General features: G+C 43.5%; 1 protein-coding gene across 8 annotated transcripts in view; it reads right to left on the bottom strand.

Annotated features, from left to right (window-relative positions):
- The window catches only part of FRYL (FRY like transcription coactivator), a 505,173-nt gene that overhangs the window by 320,488 nt on the left and 163,927 nt on the right, over window positions 1-20,758 (bottom strand). For 7 of the 8 annotated variants that reach the window (XM_040334921.1, XM_040334924.1, XM_040334929.1 and 4 more), the window contains exon 1: window positions 20,194-20,758. This exon is cut by the window's right edge. The exons of the other annotated variant lie outside the window; for it this stretch is intronic. In XM_040334921.1, the coding sequence (XP_040190855.1) occupies window positions 20,194-20,395 (202 nt within the window). In that variant the 5' untranslated portion in view covers window positions 20,396-20,758. The remainder of the gene's footprint in view (window positions 1-20,193) is intronic. 8 annotated transcript variants of the gene reach the window in all.

Genomic DNA, 20,758 nt, shown 5'->3' with positions numbered 1-20,758 from the left:
GAGACATGTTACTAGAGACTGCTACAGAATACAGCCATTACATTCCTTTTACAAATCAATCCTTCTATACCCATGCACCTTGAATATGTATGTACAATATTTAAGATTTCTTTCAGCAAAATCCATTAAAGGAAAAAGGGAAAAAAAGGATGGACAGCAAATAAAAAACGTAAGACAGTGTGAAAGAACCACGCCAAATCTAGAAGCCAGTCTAAAGAATATTTTTTCTTTACATGCTTGTGTAAGCATCAAAAGAGATCACGGTCTACAGGGGCCCCCATGTGCCAAACAGTAAGTGCAAAAGGGCCAAATGTGGCCCTTAGGCCACAGGTCAGGCACCATGGTTCTAGTACTTGAAATGCAGTATTCGTTGGGGTCCAATGGCAGTACAATTAGTTATTTCTTTAGACCAGGGGCCTACAAACTTTCCACACAAAGAGCCAGTTTACTGTCCTTCAGACCTTAGGGGGGCTGGATTGTAGCCAGTCAGGGTGGAAAATGTCCCAGGATCAGAGGAAGTAAACAATGTCTCAGGTATGGCGTTTAGTTGCACAATATCTGTAGTCAGTAGGAGAAATAGTGTCACATCATTAGCGTCAGTGGGAAGAATAGCGCCCCTTCATTGGTATTATCAAGAGGAATAGCGCCCCATCATTGGCATCAGTGGGAAGAAGAGTGTCCCAATATTGCTATCAGTGGGAGCAAGTGCCCCATCAATGCTACAGGTGGGAAGAATAGTGCCCCACCATTCATTTTAGTGGATGGAATAGTGCCCCATCATTGATAATAGTGGGAGAAATGGTGCCCAATTGTTGGTGTCAGTTGGGGGGAGTTTTGCATCACTGCTGGTGTCAGTGTTAGGAACAGTGCCCCAAGTGAGTGGGAGGAATAGTGACCCAAGTGCCGAATAAAAGCTAGCAAGGGGCCGCATCTGGCACTGCTTTAGACCATTCATTCTCAACCAGAGTTTCTCCTAAAGTTTGAAGGAACTGTGGTTGACTGACCTCCCATTTGATGGTGCTTGCACAGTTCTGGTGCTAGCGCTACTGGAAAGTGCCACCAATCATCTATTTAGCATTCTGAAAAAAGGGCACCCTTTCCACGACTGTACAATGTAAGGAGCATTTTTCCCACTGACCCCAATGAATTGATTTTAGCAAGGTTTCCCCTAGATCTGAAAATTATTTCAGTGGTTCCATGGGGGTAAAAAGTTTGACAAAGGCCGCTTGAGACATTTCATAAGAGCAGGGAATAACATTCTTACAAAAGGTTTAATAAATCCTGCAGGGCAATCTTGAATAAGCACCCATCTGTCATAACAGATATTAGATTCCCTAAATTCCCTCACACATTAGACCAGGGATAAGCAGTTAGCGGACCTACAGCTGTTACAAAACTACATGTCCCATCATGCCTCTGCCTTTGGGTGTCATGCTTGTGGCTGTCAGTCTTGCTATGCCTCATGGGACTTGTAGTTCTGCAATAGCTGGAGGTCCACTAATTGCATATTCCTGCATTAGACCCTCTATAAAAACTTCTACAGTACTTTATTTGTCCATACAATTAGCCGCAGTCAATTTCTCACCAAACCTACCAGCTTTGTTCAGCTGCACTATGAGTTTTCATTTGCACATCAGATTTTTAAACTGTTGGGGATTAAGACCCTAAATCTACGGATCTGTTCAGTTTAAACAAAATCCAACATTTTAAACAAATACACTCAATTTCCTGGCCACTGTTTTCAGACCACCTTCCTTGTACAACATTGTGCATGCATTCTTTCCATTCTGGGGCTGCTACAGTATATATGGTTTTCTTCTAGAAATGAGCTTTTAGCAAAACTATACTCCCACAAAAGCTTATGGTTCAAAAACTTTCACAAATGCTGAATAGCTGTGTTTTTTTTTTTTTTTTTGCGTTTTTCCAGCTGAAAAACTGCTCTTCAAACCCACTAGTTCTGGGGGGTTTATTTCCAGCCCAAAAGTGCAAAAAAATTGTGATAAAAGCTTATGTGTGCATGGACACGTAGGATAACATGCTGGGGAGTTTACGGTCTCCAAACAAAAAATAAATAAAAACTGACTGAAGCCAAAAACAGCAGCTGTAAAAATGTCCAGTGTGCATGAGACCGTAAAGGAAAAGATCAGAGCGCAATTTATGTATCTCTATAGGCATCTAAATACACCCCATGCGTTTTTTATACATGTTAACTACTTGCCAACCCCTGTTCGAGAAAACCACCACCCATTCCAGAATCATGACGTCTTCCCTTAAATTTTCGTACAAGTTAACACGATTCTTGGCTACGTCAGGATACACACCTTCATGGAAAGTCAGAAAATCGTTCGTCCGATTTTCTCAAAGTGTGTAGTAAGCTTTAGGCAATTCCAACACAGTGCCTTATGCCCCATTAGGTCAGTTTATGCCACCATGCGACAGCATTGTATACTGAAAAAAAATGAGACTTATTCCAAATTTTACACAGCACAGCATGTTGTGATTCACAACACCACATCACTATGTGCTGCAGTGCATAAAGATGAATGAACTATGTGTGTGATACACACCCAGCAGGGTTGGGAGCCTTTCGCTGCCCTGGGGCCACCACATGATTTGGCCGTACCTGTCAACTTACTGAATCCCTTAAAGCAGAACCAAACCCTCTTTATCCTTTACAGCCAAGGAAGCTGCCATCTTAGCCTCTGTTTGATCTGCAGTTGTCATGTTGCTGCACAGGTGATCTGTTTTGACACCAGCTATAAGAATAAGGGGGGATTTGATCAACTATAAAAGGGGTCCATATAGTGCACTTGGTGTTGAGTTACCGTATATACTTGAGTATAAGACAAGTTTTTCAGCATTTTTTTTGTGCTGAAAATGAGTCCCCCCCCCCTTTGCTTATACTCGAGTCACGTTTTTGCGCCTGATCACCGGGATTTTGGGGACCCAGGACCGGCCGGCCGTAGGTCCTCTGACACACATATAGCCCCACTCTTCCTCTACAAATGTGTAAAGTTTGCTGTCTGGGGGACCTACGGCTGGGGAGCAACGACTTTTCAAAGTCGGCCACCCCTTCAATAGACTCCCATGTTAAACGTAAATCTAGTCATGGACACAGTGAGGCATGGGCACAGTGAGGCATGCACATGGACACAGTGAGGCATGGACACAGAGAGGCATGCACATAGACACAATGAGGCATGGACACAGAGAGGCATAGTGAGTCCTACAGATGGACACCCTATGCTTATACTCGAGTCAAAAAGTTTCCCATTTTTTTGTGGTAAAATTAGGTGCCTTGGCTTATATTTGGGTCGGCTTATAATCTAGTATATACGGTATTCTCTTTACAGTCAACACAGAAGACAAGGGGGCACTCTTTACGTCTAGAGGAAAAGAGATTTTATCTCCAAATATGGAAAGGTTTCTTCACAGTAAGAGCGGAGAAAATGTGTAATAGACTTCCTCCAGAGGTGGTTCTGGCAAGTTCAGTAGATTGCTTTAAGAAAGGCCTGGATTCTTTCCTAAATGTACAGAATATAACTGGGCAACAACATTTATAGGTAAAGTTGATCCAGATAAAATCTCATTGCCTCTCGGGGGATCAGGAAGGATTTTTTCCCCCCATGCTGTAGCAAATTGGATCATGCTCTGCTGGGGTTTTTCATCTTCTTCTGGATCAACTGTGGGTATAGAATTGGGTACATGGGATTGTACGATATTTTTTATTTTGTTTTAATTTTTTATGGTTGAACTAGATGGACTTGTGTCTTTTTTTCAACCTGACTAAAGTAAAGGCAGCCAGCCATACACAGTTCGAATTTCAAAATAATTTTCTTTCGAAAATCGTATCAAAGAATTTTCGTACGAATTTCGCACCATTAGTGGGCTGCAGCAACAGCCGATTTTCGTGTGGCAAATAAATTTGAGAAATCCGACATGTTGGATTTTTTTTTAAAAACTAACGATTTTCTGATTAAATGATGGGAGAATCATGTGAGAAATGTAATAGAAAAAAAAATGTGCATGTGCAAGAAAATAATATTTCCGGCGAGAAACGAATATTCCCGGGAACATTAAAATTGGATCGGCCGAATCCTGAAAATTAATGGTGGCATCACCGAATTCAAAAAAAAGAAAAAAAACGAACTTTCTGATTTTGAAAAGAAAATTTGTTCGAAATTCGACCGTGTCCGGCCTGCTTTACTATGCAACTATATTTGATGGCTTAACCGTTTGGTTGAAAGCAAAAGTGACAGTTATTCTCGGCATGCCTTAAATGTAACGGTTTGGTGGGTTTAGTTCTATTTTAATGTAAACTTTTATCTCTGCAAAAAAAAAGTGTACATCATCGCAATAATATATGTTTCTGTTTGGGGAAAATCTGTGTTTATATAAGCAGGTCCCACATATACAGACTGAACACATATACATAGGCACATTTTTAAATGAATCTAAAGTACAATATCTGGCCATAAAAGTGGGAAGAACAACAAGGTGACAGCCAGAAAATAATTTAAATATGTACAACGTCTCGGGATCATAACCTCATGTGGCTTTGATTCACCTTGCATATTTACTTCTTACATTGCTCCCACCACATACCACCTGAAGAGCCCCCATGCTTGCCTGTGTGCTGCTAATCATGGTATTCCTCTACACTGACTAATATAAATGGACAGAACAGGCGACTTGGAAAAGTTTGTCATATGTATGTGGTCATTATTTCCAGCAGGGTTTATGTCAACAATCACAATGAGAAGTAAGTGAATGGTCTGAAAATACAAGCAAAGGGATGGATTCTATTCAGTTTTAGGCTTCATGCACACAGCCATACAGCGCCCAAATGGGGGTCAGGTCGGGCTCCAGTCTGAATGGACACAGGGAGCTGCGACTCATCTTGAGTGCCCCCGTAGCAAGCAGCTTGCTGTGGGGGCACTGAACAGGAGAGCGGGGCCAGGATCACAAAAGAGGGACCCGAGAAGAGGTGGATCCAGGCTGCTTTGTGCAAATCCACTGCAACAGAGCAGACAAGTAGAACATCTTTCTTATTTTGTATAGGAAAAAAAAACGAGGCTTTAAACACTTTAAATGTTGAGCGTCTTACACTTGTAAATGGTCATCTCCCATATGCAATTTTCCATCTCTGATCACATCTGAACGGGGAGAGGAACCATAAAGTGCCCACCTAGATAAAGCACAGGCATAAACACAACCTTAACAAAATATAAAACAATTATAGCAAAGGTAATAGATGATTTATCCAATCACAAGCCATGACAATATGCAAATAAGAATCTAAAAGACAACAATAACAATAGATCCATTGCCCAATCCAAAGTCACAAACACTGGACAAGAACAAAAGACAATGCAGGAAAACAATGTCCATGTGGTTTGTATACAAAACGCCTTCTGTCCGTGGCACTCCAACGTCAACTCAAACACGAGGAACATTACAACCATGAAAGCATTCTATGGATTGCTTGTTTTTGCTTTTTTAATAAATTACACCATATAAAAAAAATAACTAATGGCACAAGAGTCACGGAAAATGTAAACTTTTTAGGCCTCATCGTGCACACTGGTTTATATCAAAGGATAAGTTCACCTTTCAGAACATGTTACACACATTTTCAGGATCTTCTCCCTGTGTCTGCTGCCTCAAAAAAAAAAAAAAAAAAGCGCGACCGCGAGGGGGACTCCGCCCACATCATTCACAGTCCTCTGCGAATGGAAAACGACAAGGTCAGGCAGCCTTTGTGGCCGCTAGCTTATAGTTTTCAATGAACTACCACGGTGCAGTGAGCGCTATGGTACTTCCTCATTACGAGGTACGAGCAAGCCAATACACTGACAGATCTCATGGCATCAGTGATCTGCTGATCGCTGGTACAATGCTTTGCAACAAAGAATAATAAATGCATATTTTTTACCTGCAAAAAAAGTGCATTTATCTTTTTTTTCCCAAAAGGTGAACTTATTCTTCAAACACTATTTCTCCAGACAGGAGAAAATCATTGTTATAAACTTACCTAAGTGGCATTTTATTATTTTATCAAACCAGGTAAACTTAGCAGTGTTTGAAGTTTGGACGTTTATTTCATTGGCCAGAAGTTTTTCTTTTTTCTGGCAACTGAAATAAACGAAGCGTTAAACATGCCAAGTGTTTAGGTGCATTTAGACATATTTTTGCTGTGTTTTGCAGGTTTTTTTCACGTTTTTCTGTCAAAACACTCCTCTCTTGAACGCGATTCCTCTGCAGTTTGCAGTTTGGAAAGGAGAATTTTACTGCTGCTAAACTCTGCTGATAGCTTATGTGTGCATGGACATGGCTTTTATTGAGCTTTTATTGAGTTGAGTTTAGGAGCTTTGGCAACAAAATGCCAAAACTCCTAAACATGAGTTAAAGCGCAGCAGTGTGCATGAGGTCATAAAGGAAAAATTCACCTTTGAGAACATATTACATGTTCCACCCATTTTTAGGATGGGACATTTAATGTTCTCACTACTGCAGCTGCAGTAAAAATGCACATTATTATTTTATTTTTATTGTTTTACAAAAGGTGAACTTCATTTGCAAAAAGTAACACAATGCAAGAAATAAGAATTACTGATTGGCTTCTCCTTGGATAGGAACCATCAATCAAGCAATCATCAACCCTGCCACACAACGTTTGATTGCCAAAAATTACATCGGGCATCAGCCACAGAAATTCAAAAAGGTAGGTTGTAATGAATAGCGACTTTTGCATATTATGTTAGAGAGCAGGAGATAAGGTGGGAAGTAAGCTAGGTTAGTAAATAAGTTTAGGTCTGCCTAAGAGTAACATTCAGGTGTGCAATTAATAGGGGCAGCGAGGGGTGATGTGTGGTTACAATACAGACATAAAAAATACAGACATGCTGCATTTTGGTGCAGTGCTCCGCATCTCAACACAGCATTATGGTGTTAACAGGGCAAAATAGCTTTTTCGGGTTGAGCTATGCAAATCAATGCAGCTCAGATATAGGAGTAAGAGCTCAGCAATAAAAAGAAAGAATAGGGTTTATTTACTAAAGCTGGAAGGTGCAAAATCTCACTTCTGCATAAAAAACAATCCGCTTCCAAGTTTTATTGCCAAAGCTTAAAGGGGTTGTAAATAAAGAGATTTTTAATACAGCTTACCTGTAAAATCTTTTTCTTGGAGTACATCACGGGACACAGAGCGGCATTCATTACTATATGGGTTATATGGAGTACCTTCAGGTGTAGACACTGGCAATCTTCAAACAGGAAATGCCCCTCCCTATATAACCCCCTCCCATAGGAGGAGTACCTCAGTTTTGTAGCAAGCAGTATGCCTCCCAAAATGGTCCTCAAAAAGAGGGGTGGGAGCTCTGTGTCCCGTGATGTACTCCAAGAAAAAGATTTTACAGGTAAGCTGTATTAAAAATCTCTTTTTCTTTATCGTTACATCACGGGACACAGAGCGGCATTCATTACTATATGGGATGTCCCAAAGCAATGCTTACAATGAGGGGAGGGAGAACATCTCCAAGACAAAAGGATTTAATTTAGAGATATACTCAAATCATAATAAATCCAACTTATTTGAGAAAAATAATCTTAAATTTTAAATTTAACTCAAAAAAAGAGGAGCCCCCGGGATCCGAGGGTCTCAAACTGCAGCTTGCAGCACTGCCTGCCCGAAGGCAGTATCAGTATTCCTTCTTACGTCCAACTTGTAGAATTTTGTGAATGTGTGGACAGAAGACCAGGTTGCCGCCTTGCAAACTTGAGCCATAGAGATCTGGTGGTGTGCTGCCCAGGAGGCGCCCATGGCTCTAGTAGAATGAGCCTTTAATGATACTGGAGGAGGCAACCCTTTCAAGCCGTAGGCCTGAGTGATTAATTGCCTGATCCACCTAGAAATGGTGGACTTTGCAGCTGCCTGCCCCTTCTTGGGCCCATCCGGTAGAATAAACAGCACATCTGTTTTTCGGATCTTCTCTGTAGCTTTAAGATAGGCCTTCATGGCCCTGACAATATCCAAGGTATGCAGCAACCCTTCCTTTCTGGAAGTAGGTTTAGGGAAGAAGGATGGTAATACCAAATCCTGGTTCAAATGAAAACTGGATATGACCTTCGGTAGGAAGGAAGGATGAGGGCGGAGAACGACCTTGTCCTTATGAAATATAAGATATGGTTCCTTACAGGATAAGGCTGCCAGTTCCGAAACTCTTCTTGCGGAAACTATGGCAACCAAAAATACCAACTTCCTTGTCAGTAGAACCAAAGGAACTTCAGCCAACGGCTCAAACGGTTGTTTCTGTAAACTTGACAGGACAAGATTTAAATCCCACGGACAAAGCGGGGATTTAACTGGAGGTTTAATACGTAAGACCCCTTGAAGGAAGGTCTTAACCAGCGAGTGGGTGGCCAGCGGCCGCTGAAACCACACTGACAGAGCAGAAATCTGTCCTTTGATTGTGCTTAATGCCAATCCTTTATCCACTCCTAGCTGGAGAAAACTTAAAACTCTATCAATGGTGAATTTGCGAGGAAGCCATAGCTTGGACTCACACCAGCCTACATAGGCCTTCCAGACCCTGTGATAAATCACCCTAGAGACCGGTTTCCTGGCTCTGATTAGGGTAGAGATTACCTTCTGAGACAGACCTCTACCCCTGAGAATCAAGGATTCAGCTTCCAGGCCGTCAAATTTAGATGCCGTAAGGCAGGGTGGAGGATCGGACCTTGCGATAGCAGGTCTGGCCTTAGAGGCAGAGTCCAAGGGTTTCCCACTACCATCCTTAGGATTAGTGAGTACCATGCCCTTCTGGGCCATGCTGGAGCTACCAGGATGACTGGTATGCGCTCCACCCTGATCCTGCGCAGCAGGCGGGGTAGTAACTGGAGCGGGGGAAACGCATAAAGAAGTTTGAACTGATGCCAAGGGCAAACCAGAGCATCGGTTCCGCAGGCCATCAGATCCCTTGACCGGGACATGAACCTGTCTAGCTTCTTGTTGAGTCTCGATGCCATGATATCCACGTCCGGCACTCCCCATCTTTGGCAGAGTGCTTGAAAGACCTGTGGATGCAGAGACCATTCCCCCGGCCATAGAGTCTGGCGGCTTAAGAAGTCCGCCTGAAAGTTGTCCACTCCGGGAATGAATATTGCCGATATGCAGGGCACATGAGCCTCTGCCCATAGGAGAATCAAGCTCACTTCTCTCTGAGCGGCCTGACTCCTGGTTCCCCCTTGGTGATTTATGTATGCCACTGCCGTGGCATTGTCTGATTGAATTCTCACCGGGAACCCCTGCAATTTCGACGTCCAAGCCCTGAGGGCTAGTCGAACAGCTCTGAGCTCCAAGATGTTGATGGGTAACAGCTTCTCTGGCTTTGCCCAAATACCTTGGCGAGTGGAACCCTCCACAATTGCTCCCCAGCCCGTCAGGCTGGCGTCTGTGGTCACTATCTTCCAAGCCACTGGGCTGAAAGACCTTCCCTTCAGTAGGTTCTGAGGGTCTAACCACCAACACAGACTTTGCCGGATTCTTGATGAGAGTGGCAACGGGATATCCAAGGCCTGTGGCCTTCTGCTCCATGCTGACAGGATGGCTGCCTGCAGGATGCGAGTGTGGCTCTGGGCGTATGGCACCGCCTCGAAGGTAGCCACCATCTTGCCTAGTAGTCTCATACATAGGCGAATAGTCGGTTCTTTCTTGCTTAGAACCAGTAGGATTAACACCTTGATGGCTTCGACCTTCCTCAGAGGTAGGAACACTCTTTGTTGTTCTGTGTCTAATCTCATGCCGAGATATTCCAATTGCCTTGTGGGCTGGAATGCTGACTTTTCCCGGTTTAGGACCCAGCCGAACCTCTCGAGGTATTGGACCGTGAGGGCCACTGCTCGCTCCAAGCCGGGAGACGAGTGGTCTATGACTAGGAGGTCGTCCAGGTATGCTAGGATCGTGACCCCTTGAATCCTTAGCTTGGCTAGGATTGGAGCTAGAACCTTCGTGAACACGCGGGGGGCCGTAGCCAACCCGAAGGGAAGCGCCACGAATTGGAAATGACGCGAAGCCACCATAAAGCGTAGATATCTTTGATGTGGCTGATAAATTGGAACATGAAGGTAGGCATCCTTTATGTCTATGGACGCCATGAAGTCGTCCTTTTGGAGTGTGGCAGCTGCTGACCGCACGGATTCCATCCGAAATGAGCGGACTTTTAAGTATGCATTTACCATCTTTAGGTCCAAAATTGGCCTGACATCTCCATTGGGCTTTGGGATGATGAATAGGTTGGAGTAGAAACCCAGTCCCTGTTCCAGGACTGGTACCTCTACTATTACTTCCTGGGAAAGTAGATGATCTAGAGCCGATCTTAATGCGGCTCCTTTCTCCAGATCGTTTGGAATCCTCGACTCCTGGAAATGAGGAGGAGGAAACCTTAGGAACTCTAGCTTGTAGCCTGTGGCCACGGAAGACCGTACCCACTCGTCGGGAATGCTGGCTTCCCAAATCTCCGAAAAGAGTCGCAGCCTTCCCCCCACTGTCGTTTAAACGCAGGCCCCTGAACCTTCTTCTTAGTTGGCAAGAGAGTACTCTTGCTGTTTGAAATGGTCTGAATGTATTTATCTAGGTCTTCTCCGAAGAGCCGACCTCCATGGAAGGGGAACCCTACCAGGAGCTTCTTGCATGGGGGCTCAGCCTCCCAGCTTTTTAACCATAAGAGTCTTCTCATATGGATAAGGGATAACGATAAACGTGACGCTTGCTGGATAGAATCCTTGATAGCGTCTACCGTAAAACAAATGGCCTTAGGGACATCCGAAAATTCTTCTGCCTGCTCGGCAGGAATAAGTTCAAGCATTTGCTTAAATTGATCCGATAAAGCTTGAGCGACTCCAATCGCAGCCACGGCTGGCTGTACTACTGCCCCTGCAGCAGTGAAGGAGTTTTTAAGTAGTGCTTCCAAGCGTTTATCAACTGGATCCTTGAAAACCTGTATGTTTTCTACAGGGCATGTTAACGATTTGTTAACACATGAGATGGCTGCGTCTACTGCAGGAGAAGCCCATCTCTTGGAAAACTTTTCTTCCATAGGATACAAGACAGAAAATTTCTTAGGTGGTAAGAAAACCTTGTCTGGTTTGTTCCAATCTTGGAACAAGACTCCCTCCAATAGAGGATGGATCGGAAACACCGCACTGCTTTGAGGCGCCCTCAGTGAGCCCAAAGCTGACACCGTCGATACCTGGAGATCTGGTATAGGCAGGTTGAATGCCTTATGGACCAAGTCCGTCAAGTCTTGAATCCACCAGCTCTCCCTCAGGGAGACTGCCCCAGACTCCTCTGTATCCGGATCATCGATCCCTGAACCTACTTGGTCCTTGTCCAAGAGGTCGTCCAATTCCCCAGAGGAAAGGACCTCCTCTTCCGAGGGTCCGCGCACGGGTGACGGAGATCTATTCCGCTTACTACCCCGCATAGCTGCGGCTATCATCTTTCCCATGCTTTTCTGCATCTCATTTAAAGAGGTAAGTAACACCTCCTCCGTGACCATCTTAGGATTGGGTTGACTCGCGTCAGCTCCAGCCCCCGATCCCGATGGCCCAACGGCTCCCAGTGGGGAAAGCAGCGGCATAGCTCTATCCGAGACCTCAGACCCTGTGGGGGAATCCCCACCTTTTGTACCCTCTGATTTGTTCTTTGATGCCATGGTACAATACCGAGGTACACCTGCTACTTATTGGTACCTGGGACTTATAAATAGTTAAATGCCCAAACACCTGTTTGGGGAATAAAAAATGTTTCCTCTTCCCCAGATGACACTTTTTTTTTTTTTTTTTTTTTAAAGAAAAAAACTTCTTTTCCTTTTTTTTTTTTTTTTTTTTTTTTTCAATCTAGGCAAGAAAAAACATTCTATCCCCCTGAGTAGTATTGCCAAAGAAAAGACTATGAGATGGAAAAGAAAAAACAGCCTATTCCTAGGCTAAACCACAATCTTCTGAAGACTGTAGTATTCTTTCTGGCCACTGTGTGTCCTCAGCGCCCCGTGCTTCACTCCAGTCCTTCCTCCCTCAAACCATAGTATCGAATGAGCTGTGGTATCTAAGGAAGGGCCGCCCCTTCCTTAAATCACTGACCCGCCCTTCCCCCCCAGCTAAAACGGCGCCAAATGCGCCTATAAACACGTGCACGCGCGCCGCGCGCGTGCCCGCCGACGGGGGGGGGGTGTATGGGAGGAAGGGCCTCTCTGTTCCTGCAGCCGCAGGCCTGGAACACACGAGGAGGACAGCGTTCTGCCTGCCTTGCAGGCATGAGGAAGAGGACTGGATAGAGCATCGCCTGGAGGCTTGCAGGTAAGCATAGCTCTCTGACACACACATACATTGTACACAAAAGGCCCCACTCACAGCTTTTCCAATACTACCAGGGAGGTCACTTTTTTAAGGGGAATAACAACATATAGAGCCATCCTATCTTCATGATATGTGACTGGTTTGCCAGATGCAATGCATAACTTTTAGGCATGTCCCCTGTGACCTCCCAGAAAAAACTTGCTAAGAGCCAAGTTCCGCAAGTTTTCCCCTTACTTACCTGCTCCATGCCGCAGGACTTTGCAAAGCAAGAGGCCCAATCTTCCCCCATCTCCGTGGGGATGTCTAGACCTTCAGGCCCTGGGAACCTTCTTCTTCCATGAAGGATCCACTGTCCTGGGCCCATATAGCACCCTGGCAACAGAAAACTTTAGGTACCCAAAGGTTTCTAAGTTCTGGGCCCAGGGTCCAGCTCTCTTAAAAGAAAAGCATTATGGGCTATACCCCAAGGGTTTGGGGTCCGGTTACTGACCACTTTAGCGCTGAGGCTTTTTTGGACAGAACCGGTAGCTCACCTAATCCCAAGGATGCGGAGGCAAGCTAAACCATGACTAACACCTAAGACACTGGCGTAAAAACTGAGGTACTCCTCCTATGGGAGGGGGTTATATAGGGAGGGGCATTTCCTGTTTGAAGATTGCCAGTGTCTACACCTGAAGGTACTCCATATAACCCATATAGTAATGAATGCCGCTCTGTGTCCCGTGATGTAACGATAAAGAAATACATGTTTTTTCACCTTAATGCATCACATGCATTAAGGTGAAAAAACATCTGACAGTTACAGCCCCCCCAGCCCGTTTTACTTACCCAAGCCCGTTCACCTGCTGCGCTTGCCCCAACGTGCTCTTCTCCGCTCAGTCATGGATTGGCTAGAGTGGATGGGTTGATAGCAGCGCAGCCATTTGGCGCACAATCACATCCAATGACGCGGCAAGCCGGGGGGCGGGGCCAAGTGATACAGTGAGCAGCTACGGCCGCATCACGGGAGCTCGCCAGCAAGAACTAACCCCCAAGGGAGAGGAGCTCCCATAAAGGGGGTTAGTTCTTGTGGGGAGAAGCTGAGACAGCCGCCGAGGGACCCCAGAAGACCAGGTTTGGGGCAAAACGAGCTGCACAGTGGAGGCAAGTATAACATGTTTGTTATTAAAACAATAAATTTGTATATATATATATATATATATATATATATACACATACACACACACACACACTTATATATATATATATATATATATATCTCCTTTACAACCCTTTAATTGAACAAGCTAAGGTTAGAAGCGGATTGGCCACTATGCAGAAGTGAGCCCGATTTTGTACTCTGCAGCTGTAGTAAATAAACCCCAACGTTCCAATGGTCTCTGCTCTTCACATACTCATCTGAGGATTCTGTGTAAAGATCAATACAGCAGTAAGAATATGAGAGCTAGTCATATCTAAATCAGTAGGGATAATAAAAAAATATAGTATCATTTCATGCAACTTCCACATCAATAAAAATCCAAGACGGCATAAGCAGTAAGATAGCCCAGTGTAGAGAAATGACAAAGACTGGTTACAGAGGTCACCAAAGTGCGCCCGTCTTCGCAGATCTCACCGATTGGTAGGATTCATTGGTAGACGTTCTTTTTCAGATCTGCCAGCTTTAGACGCTGATAAAACACCTGTAAATGTCCTCTTAAATTTTCAATCTGAAAAGCCACCTAAAGCAAACACTTCCCTCCCAAAGCCATGTTTAAGTACAACTGATTGATGAGCTTACAAAAGGTGTACTTTTCCTCACTTGTTTAACATGCAAGCAGCTAACAGCTCAGTCCCTCGCAGATCCTGCACGCAAAGGCTGTATAACTCTGGAATTAAATGGGCAGCTATCCACAGATTATTATCATGGGGCTTCAATGCACAGCAGAACTGCACAAAATGCAAACTGATGCAAACACACAATAAAAACATCCCATAATAAATTTGCATCACTGCAAGTGGGATTTTTTCACAGTTCATTTATAAAAGTAACAAACTGATAAATGAAAAGGGGTTTACGTAATACTGCGGTTTTAGGGACCACTACATAGAAGCATAGGCAATTTGTCTTGTGTCCCTTTAGTTCAGTCTACACCAATGCAATTCACTTGGCGTGCATTGAGAAAAAGTAATGCCGCGTACACACGGCCGTGTTTCATGACTAGAAAAATGCATTTTTTTTTAATTGGTCGTTAAAAACGATCGTGTGTCGGCTCCCCTACGAGAAAAATGGGCATTAAAAATTTAGAACATGCTCTATTTTTTCTTGTCGTTTTTCACGTAGTTATTTTTCTCGTCGTGAAAAATGGTCGTGTGAACGACGGGGAAAAAAACGCGCAGGCTCAGAAGCAAGTTATGAGACGGGGAAATTTGCATAATCAGCCCAAAGGGTGGCGCCATTCTAATGGAACTTCCCCTTTATAGTGCAGTCGTACGTCACCGCGCTTTGCTCAACCATTTTTACGATCGTGTGTATGCAAGGCAGGCTTGAGAGGAATCACATCGAGAAAAACTTTGTTTTTTCCCATGACATGAAAAATGGTCATGTGTACGTGGCTTTAGACTAGCTACATTTTTACACAGTGCAGCTCACTCGACACATTACACCGCATTGCAACTTGCTGTGGTGCATAAAAAATAGAAGAAACATGATATAAAAAGGTAAACCGTGTGATGAGTTGTAAGAACAGCACACACCAGCGAGCATGTGTTGTACAGAGCAGAGCATAGTATGCACCTGCTGGTGTGAACAGGCCCCTACTCTAACTTGACCGTTACACAATCCCCAAGTACGTGTATTCCGTGTTCATTTTGCTATGCCCTCTTTATGCTTCCGTTTTAGGGTGCAGTTTAAGTTTAAGCCCCCTTTCACACTGGCGGAGTCTGCCCGCTCAGCAGGGGATCTCTCCCCTAATCCCTGCTGAGCAGGAGGATGACAGGTCCATGTCTGCCCGCTGATGCAAGGCAGACACGGACACAGCCTGTTCTCCTTTATGGGCTGTCGCATAGAAACGACTGTCATCCGATCTGATACGCCGGATGGATGGGGACCCCCCTCGCTGTTTTCTTGTCTTTTTCTCCCTTCTCTTTTATTTATGCTCCCCTCGCCAGAACATCCGGGCTATTTTGTCACAAAGCGCTTTGGCACCACCGACCGGTGGTATATGCGCGCTTCCCAAACAAATCGTAATAAATAAATAAAAATAAATAGCAGATCAGATGTTGGCGGGTGTCAGCAGACACATCCACAGCTCCATAGTGAGCAATTAATGGTCTATTCGGGTCCGACTGAAAAACGGACAGGCGGACGCGATCGATCCATCTGTTTAAAAGATGCTCAAGTGCAATGTAAAGTATACCAACAGGCAATTTTTAGCTTTGGATAGACTGCAAAGGGATTAAAACACCTGTCAGGTTGTATTGTTGTCTGTGCCCCTGGTAGGGAGATTCAAACTATATGTCCTGTTGACCATTATCATTAAAAGGTGAAAGTAAAAGGAATATCCAAAATTTTGGATTTTCCCCAGAACAGTAATAAAAAGGAAATCTTCCAGCTGGGACACTGGTTTTGGTGACCACCAGGGTATCCCTCACTTTGGTGGGATTCACCTTACTTCCTGTTTTGGCTGTGGGACAGGAAGTGAAGGGCAATCTCTCCAATAGGACACAAATAACATAAAAAAAACACTGACATAGGTTATAATCATCCCTTACTTTGTCCAAAACAATTTTTTTTTTTAATAATTTGCCTTTAGTTACAGTCAGTAATTTATTTTGTACTTGCGCGTATTACACATGCATTTAGCATGCCTTTTTTCCTACGCGTACATTTATTTTCCTGTGCCATGTCTTTGCATTTAAGTGCAGTCTAAAATGTAGGAATTTTTGTCACAGCACTTGCTAATGCACATATATAAACAGATCTCATTTAAATGAATAGGATTCTGGATGTGTTCTTTCTGGGAATTTACATTTCGCAATTAAGTTCATGAAAATGCATAAGAGAAAACCTAAATCAGATAGACAGTAATAGAAAGCAGACACGTGAGCTCACACTTCCCCATGTAAACCAAGGAAAACAGAGTTCCACTCAATGCTGTTATTTTGTAAGTAATGGAAGTTCATTCCGATTGTATCTTTGATGTTTAAATGTTTTATCGTTCATTTTTTGAGCTTTACACTGGGTGATCCATGGTTGTAAACAGAGCTCATTAAAATGAATGTTGTTTTAAATGTGCGCTTTTCCGAGCACTTTTCTGTCCCTGAACTTATACGGTCAATATTTGGGAATACCGCCAAGAACAAAATCCAACCGCCGCGTTTTTCAGCCGGCTGTATGCTGCACATCTGCCTCCCTTGCAGGCAAAAAAATACAGATTTTACACTGTAGGCCCCAAATCACCCATGTGAATGAGCCCCAGCTCTGCATAGAAGTGTGAATACAATACAGGCGCAGGTATACATTCAGCACTTATGAAAAGAGCACATCCCTGCTCTGGAACTTTGCCATTTACTAAGGTGTCCGTTTATGAAGCAGTGAAGAGCGGTGATCCCAAGGATCACCAGTGATCACAGCCCATAAACAGTTTATGAAACAGTGATAATCGGGGGAGAAGTGTTTGAACTTGTTCTCCTGCAGATTATCTCTACACACAGTGAAGTCTCATAGACTGACACAGAAACGGCCAGTTTATGAAGCTGTGATCTGAGCTCTTCACTGGTGATCTGAGTCAGAATTCACACTCCCTGATTCACCAGCTCAGAGCTGGTGAAGCGGGGAGTGAAGAGGGAATCCCAGGGGTTCTGAGGAGGAAGGAGGAAGATTTTTAACTTCCTTCAGCCCTGGTTCACACTGGGTACGATTTGGAACGATTTGAGATGCGATTTGACATGTCAAATCGCAACTCAAATCCGCGGCAATTGTCGGCAATGGCACTGTCCTAATCAGTGCGACGCCGCATCTGCGATTTCAAAAAGTAGTTCCTGTACTACTTTTTGCGATTTCGGGCTGCGATTTACATTAAATTGCGGCCGAAATCGCAGTAAAATCGCGCATTTTACAGCGATTTTGAATTCGCAGCAGTGTGAACCTAGGCTAAACCTGTGTGAAGTTGGCACCCCATGTTTGTAAAATCTGAATAAAAATATTCCATTCGTTTGTGCTGGTTTGTGCCGCTAAAATGAGCATTTGTGCCGGTTTGGTTTCTGAGATATTAAACATTCAATTTAATGCAAGCCCCGCCCACTTTGCACCCCATGTTGCTGAATTTTTAAAAAAACGGCGCCATTCGTTTGTGCCGCGTTTGTGCTGGTTTGTGCCGCAAAAAGAAACGTTTGTGCCGCTTTGGTTCCGGAGATATTGAGCGTTATATTTTCTGTAACCCCGCCCACTTTGCACCCCATGTTGCTGAATTAAAAAAAAAACTGCGCCATTCGTTTGTGCCGCGTTTGTGCTGGTTTGTGCCGCAAAAAGAAACGTTTGTGCCGCTTTGGTTCCGGAGATATTGAGCGGCACAAACGTTTCTTTTTGCGGCACAAACCATCACAAACGCGGCACAAACGAATGGCGCCGTTTTTTAAAAAATTCAGCAACATGGGGTGCAAAGTGGGCGGGGTTACAGAAAATATAACGCTCAATATCTCCGGAACCAAAACGGCACAAACGTTTCTTTTTGCGGCACAAACCAGCACAAACGCGGCACAAACAAATGGCGCAGTTTTTTTTTTAATTCAGCAACATGGGGTGCAAAGTGGGCGGGGCTTGCATTAAATTGAATGTTTAATATCTCAGAAACCAAACCTGCACAAACGCTCGTTTTAGCGGCACAAACCAGCACAAACGCGGTACAAACGAATGGTATATTTTTATTCAGATTTTACAAACATGGGGTGCCAACTTCACACAGGTCTTCCTTCAACCTCGTTCAGACCCCCCAACACTGTAACCATGTCCCCCTGTAATTTTTATGTGTATACATATATATACATAAATATATATAATGTATACATGTACATATATATATAATGTGTGTGTATATACATGTATATACAATGTGTGTGTGTGTATACATATATATATTATGCAGGGGGACTCGTTATTTTAATTACATTAACCACGTGTCTTTCAGTGAACTGAGCGGTGATAATTTATCACTGCTCAATAAACAGACATCTCCGTATTTCCGTGAATTTCTGGTCCGTTCTCCAGTGTTTGAAGCGTTGGAAGATCACTTCACTCCTCCAAGGGTGAAGCTATCTTCTCCGCTTCATAAACAGGCACCAGAGGAGAAAAATCTTCACCGTGAATGCCGGAGAAAGAAGCAGTGAATAGATTTCACTGCTTCATAAACGGACACCTAAGTGTGGGTACTACACAAAGCAATATCGGAAGTAGCATTCAAGCAGTCTGATGCTGCAGTTTGCATTTAAATATTGATGCGATACACAGCAAATCCTCCTTAGAAGTCTGCTCCAACCAACTAACAGAGGTGCCAAGATGTGTCAGTAACTCAGGCTATGCATTTACATTCTTGTGTGTACAAGGCCATAGGAATAACGAGAAGGCTAAATTGCAACGTGACCTCACTATTTAACCGACAAGAGCAAACCAACTTGATTTGGTTGCTATGAGTTTCTGCAGCATCCCAGCACAGTAAATTATCTGATAAATAACCTCAAGGTTTCACGTACCGTTTATACTCCAGTATAAGCCGACCCGAATACAAGCCGAGGCACCTAATTCTACCACAAAAAAAATGGAAAAACTTATTGACTCACGTATAAGCCTAGGGCGTCCATCTGCGTGCCTCACTTTGCCTCACTGTGTCCATGTGCATGCCTCACTGTGCCCATGACTAGACTTGCGTTTAACATGGGAGTATATGGAAGGGGTGCTCGGCTTTTAAAAATCGGTGCTCCCCGGCCGTAGGGCTACATGTGTGCCAAGTTTGGAGTCAATGGGACCTACGGCCGGCACCGGGTCCCCAAAATCCGAGAGATCAGGCACAAAAAGGTGACTCAAGTATAAGCCGAGGGGGGGCATTTTCAGTAGGGCTGCAACTAACGATTATTTTCATAATCGATTAGTTGGCTGATTATTGTGTAGATGAATCGAATAATAGCCTTAAAAAAAAAAAATAATTGCATTTTTTTTTTCGGGACAATTTGTTGTTGGGCAGATTACAAAAAACACAAATTGCCGCAAAAACACATTACATGCTTTTCTGCCGCTTCTCCATTGAAGTATATTGAACCAAAAAAAACAAAATAGCACCGTTTTGCGTTAAAAAGTCCTTGCCCTTTCCAAATATGCAGCAGTTGAAAAAAAATCATAGATGTGAACGTGTCCCATAGGAAAACATGTAAATGTAGTGCGTTTCTGCAAAAAGCACCAAAAATCTGAGGTGTGATCCCAGCCTGAGATGTTTAGTAACATAATGGGGTTAAAGAAAAAACTAAAATAAGTACAAAAAGAGCAAATAATCGCTATTGTATTTTTTTACTGTGGGACAATGAAAGTAATATTTACAGTAGCGATTTGCTTTTTTGTACTATAAAAGGCTAATTTTTTTTTTTTTAACCCCATTATGTTACTGGCCGATGAATCGATTATGAAAATTGTAATCGATTAATTTCATAATCGATTAGTTGTTTCGGCCCTAATTTTCAGCACGAAAAAATGAAAATGCTTTTACTCGAGTATATACGGTATATATCAAAATTAAATGAATTAATAACCTTTTTAATTAATATTAAAAAAGAAAAATAATAGCAAATTACTATAATACCAAACCATACCTAGAGGCCTCCTCTTGTATTTGCTCACGGTTTGCCCTTGGAAGTGAGTTTCATAATCTTCATCTATGGTCTGTCCTAAAGACAGGAGGCTTACTCTTCGCATCTTCAAGAGTCGGGGTGAACTTTCCCGGATTGTACTCCCTACATCCAGGACCACCTCACTAGAGACAGAAGAGGGTACCACCCATCTTAGAAAATCCATCTCCGATCACATCACTGTCAGATCACGGACAGCTCTGACTGCAGCAGCCAAGGCACAGCAAGGTGTATGCACAGCTTCCTTGAAATAACATTAAGGTGGACTAGCCTGGTTTGCTTTACATAGTGATGTCACTCTGAACCTGGGTGGTGCCAGACATGAGCAGGTCAACAGCCAGCTGTTGTGAAGCAGAAACCATATTTACTGTACAAACTGATAAAACCACAAGATAACAACCCCATAAAAGACGTGCAATGTGCTTCATAAAACACAGGGACTTCATCACTGCCCATATAGCAAGCATACTGCACTATATACTATAAAGTTACAAACTGCAATAGGGTAATATACCAATTGAACTCCACT

This window comes from Rana temporaria, chromosome 1 (genome assembly GCF_905171775.1).
Source record: "Rana temporaria chromosome 1, aRanTem1.1, whole genome shotgun sequence".
NCBI lineage: Eukaryota > Metazoa > Chordata > Amphibia > Anura > Ranidae > Rana > Rana temporaria.
Note: the sequence above shows the minus strand (reverse complement) of the source record. Positions and strands in the feature narration are given on the sequence as shown.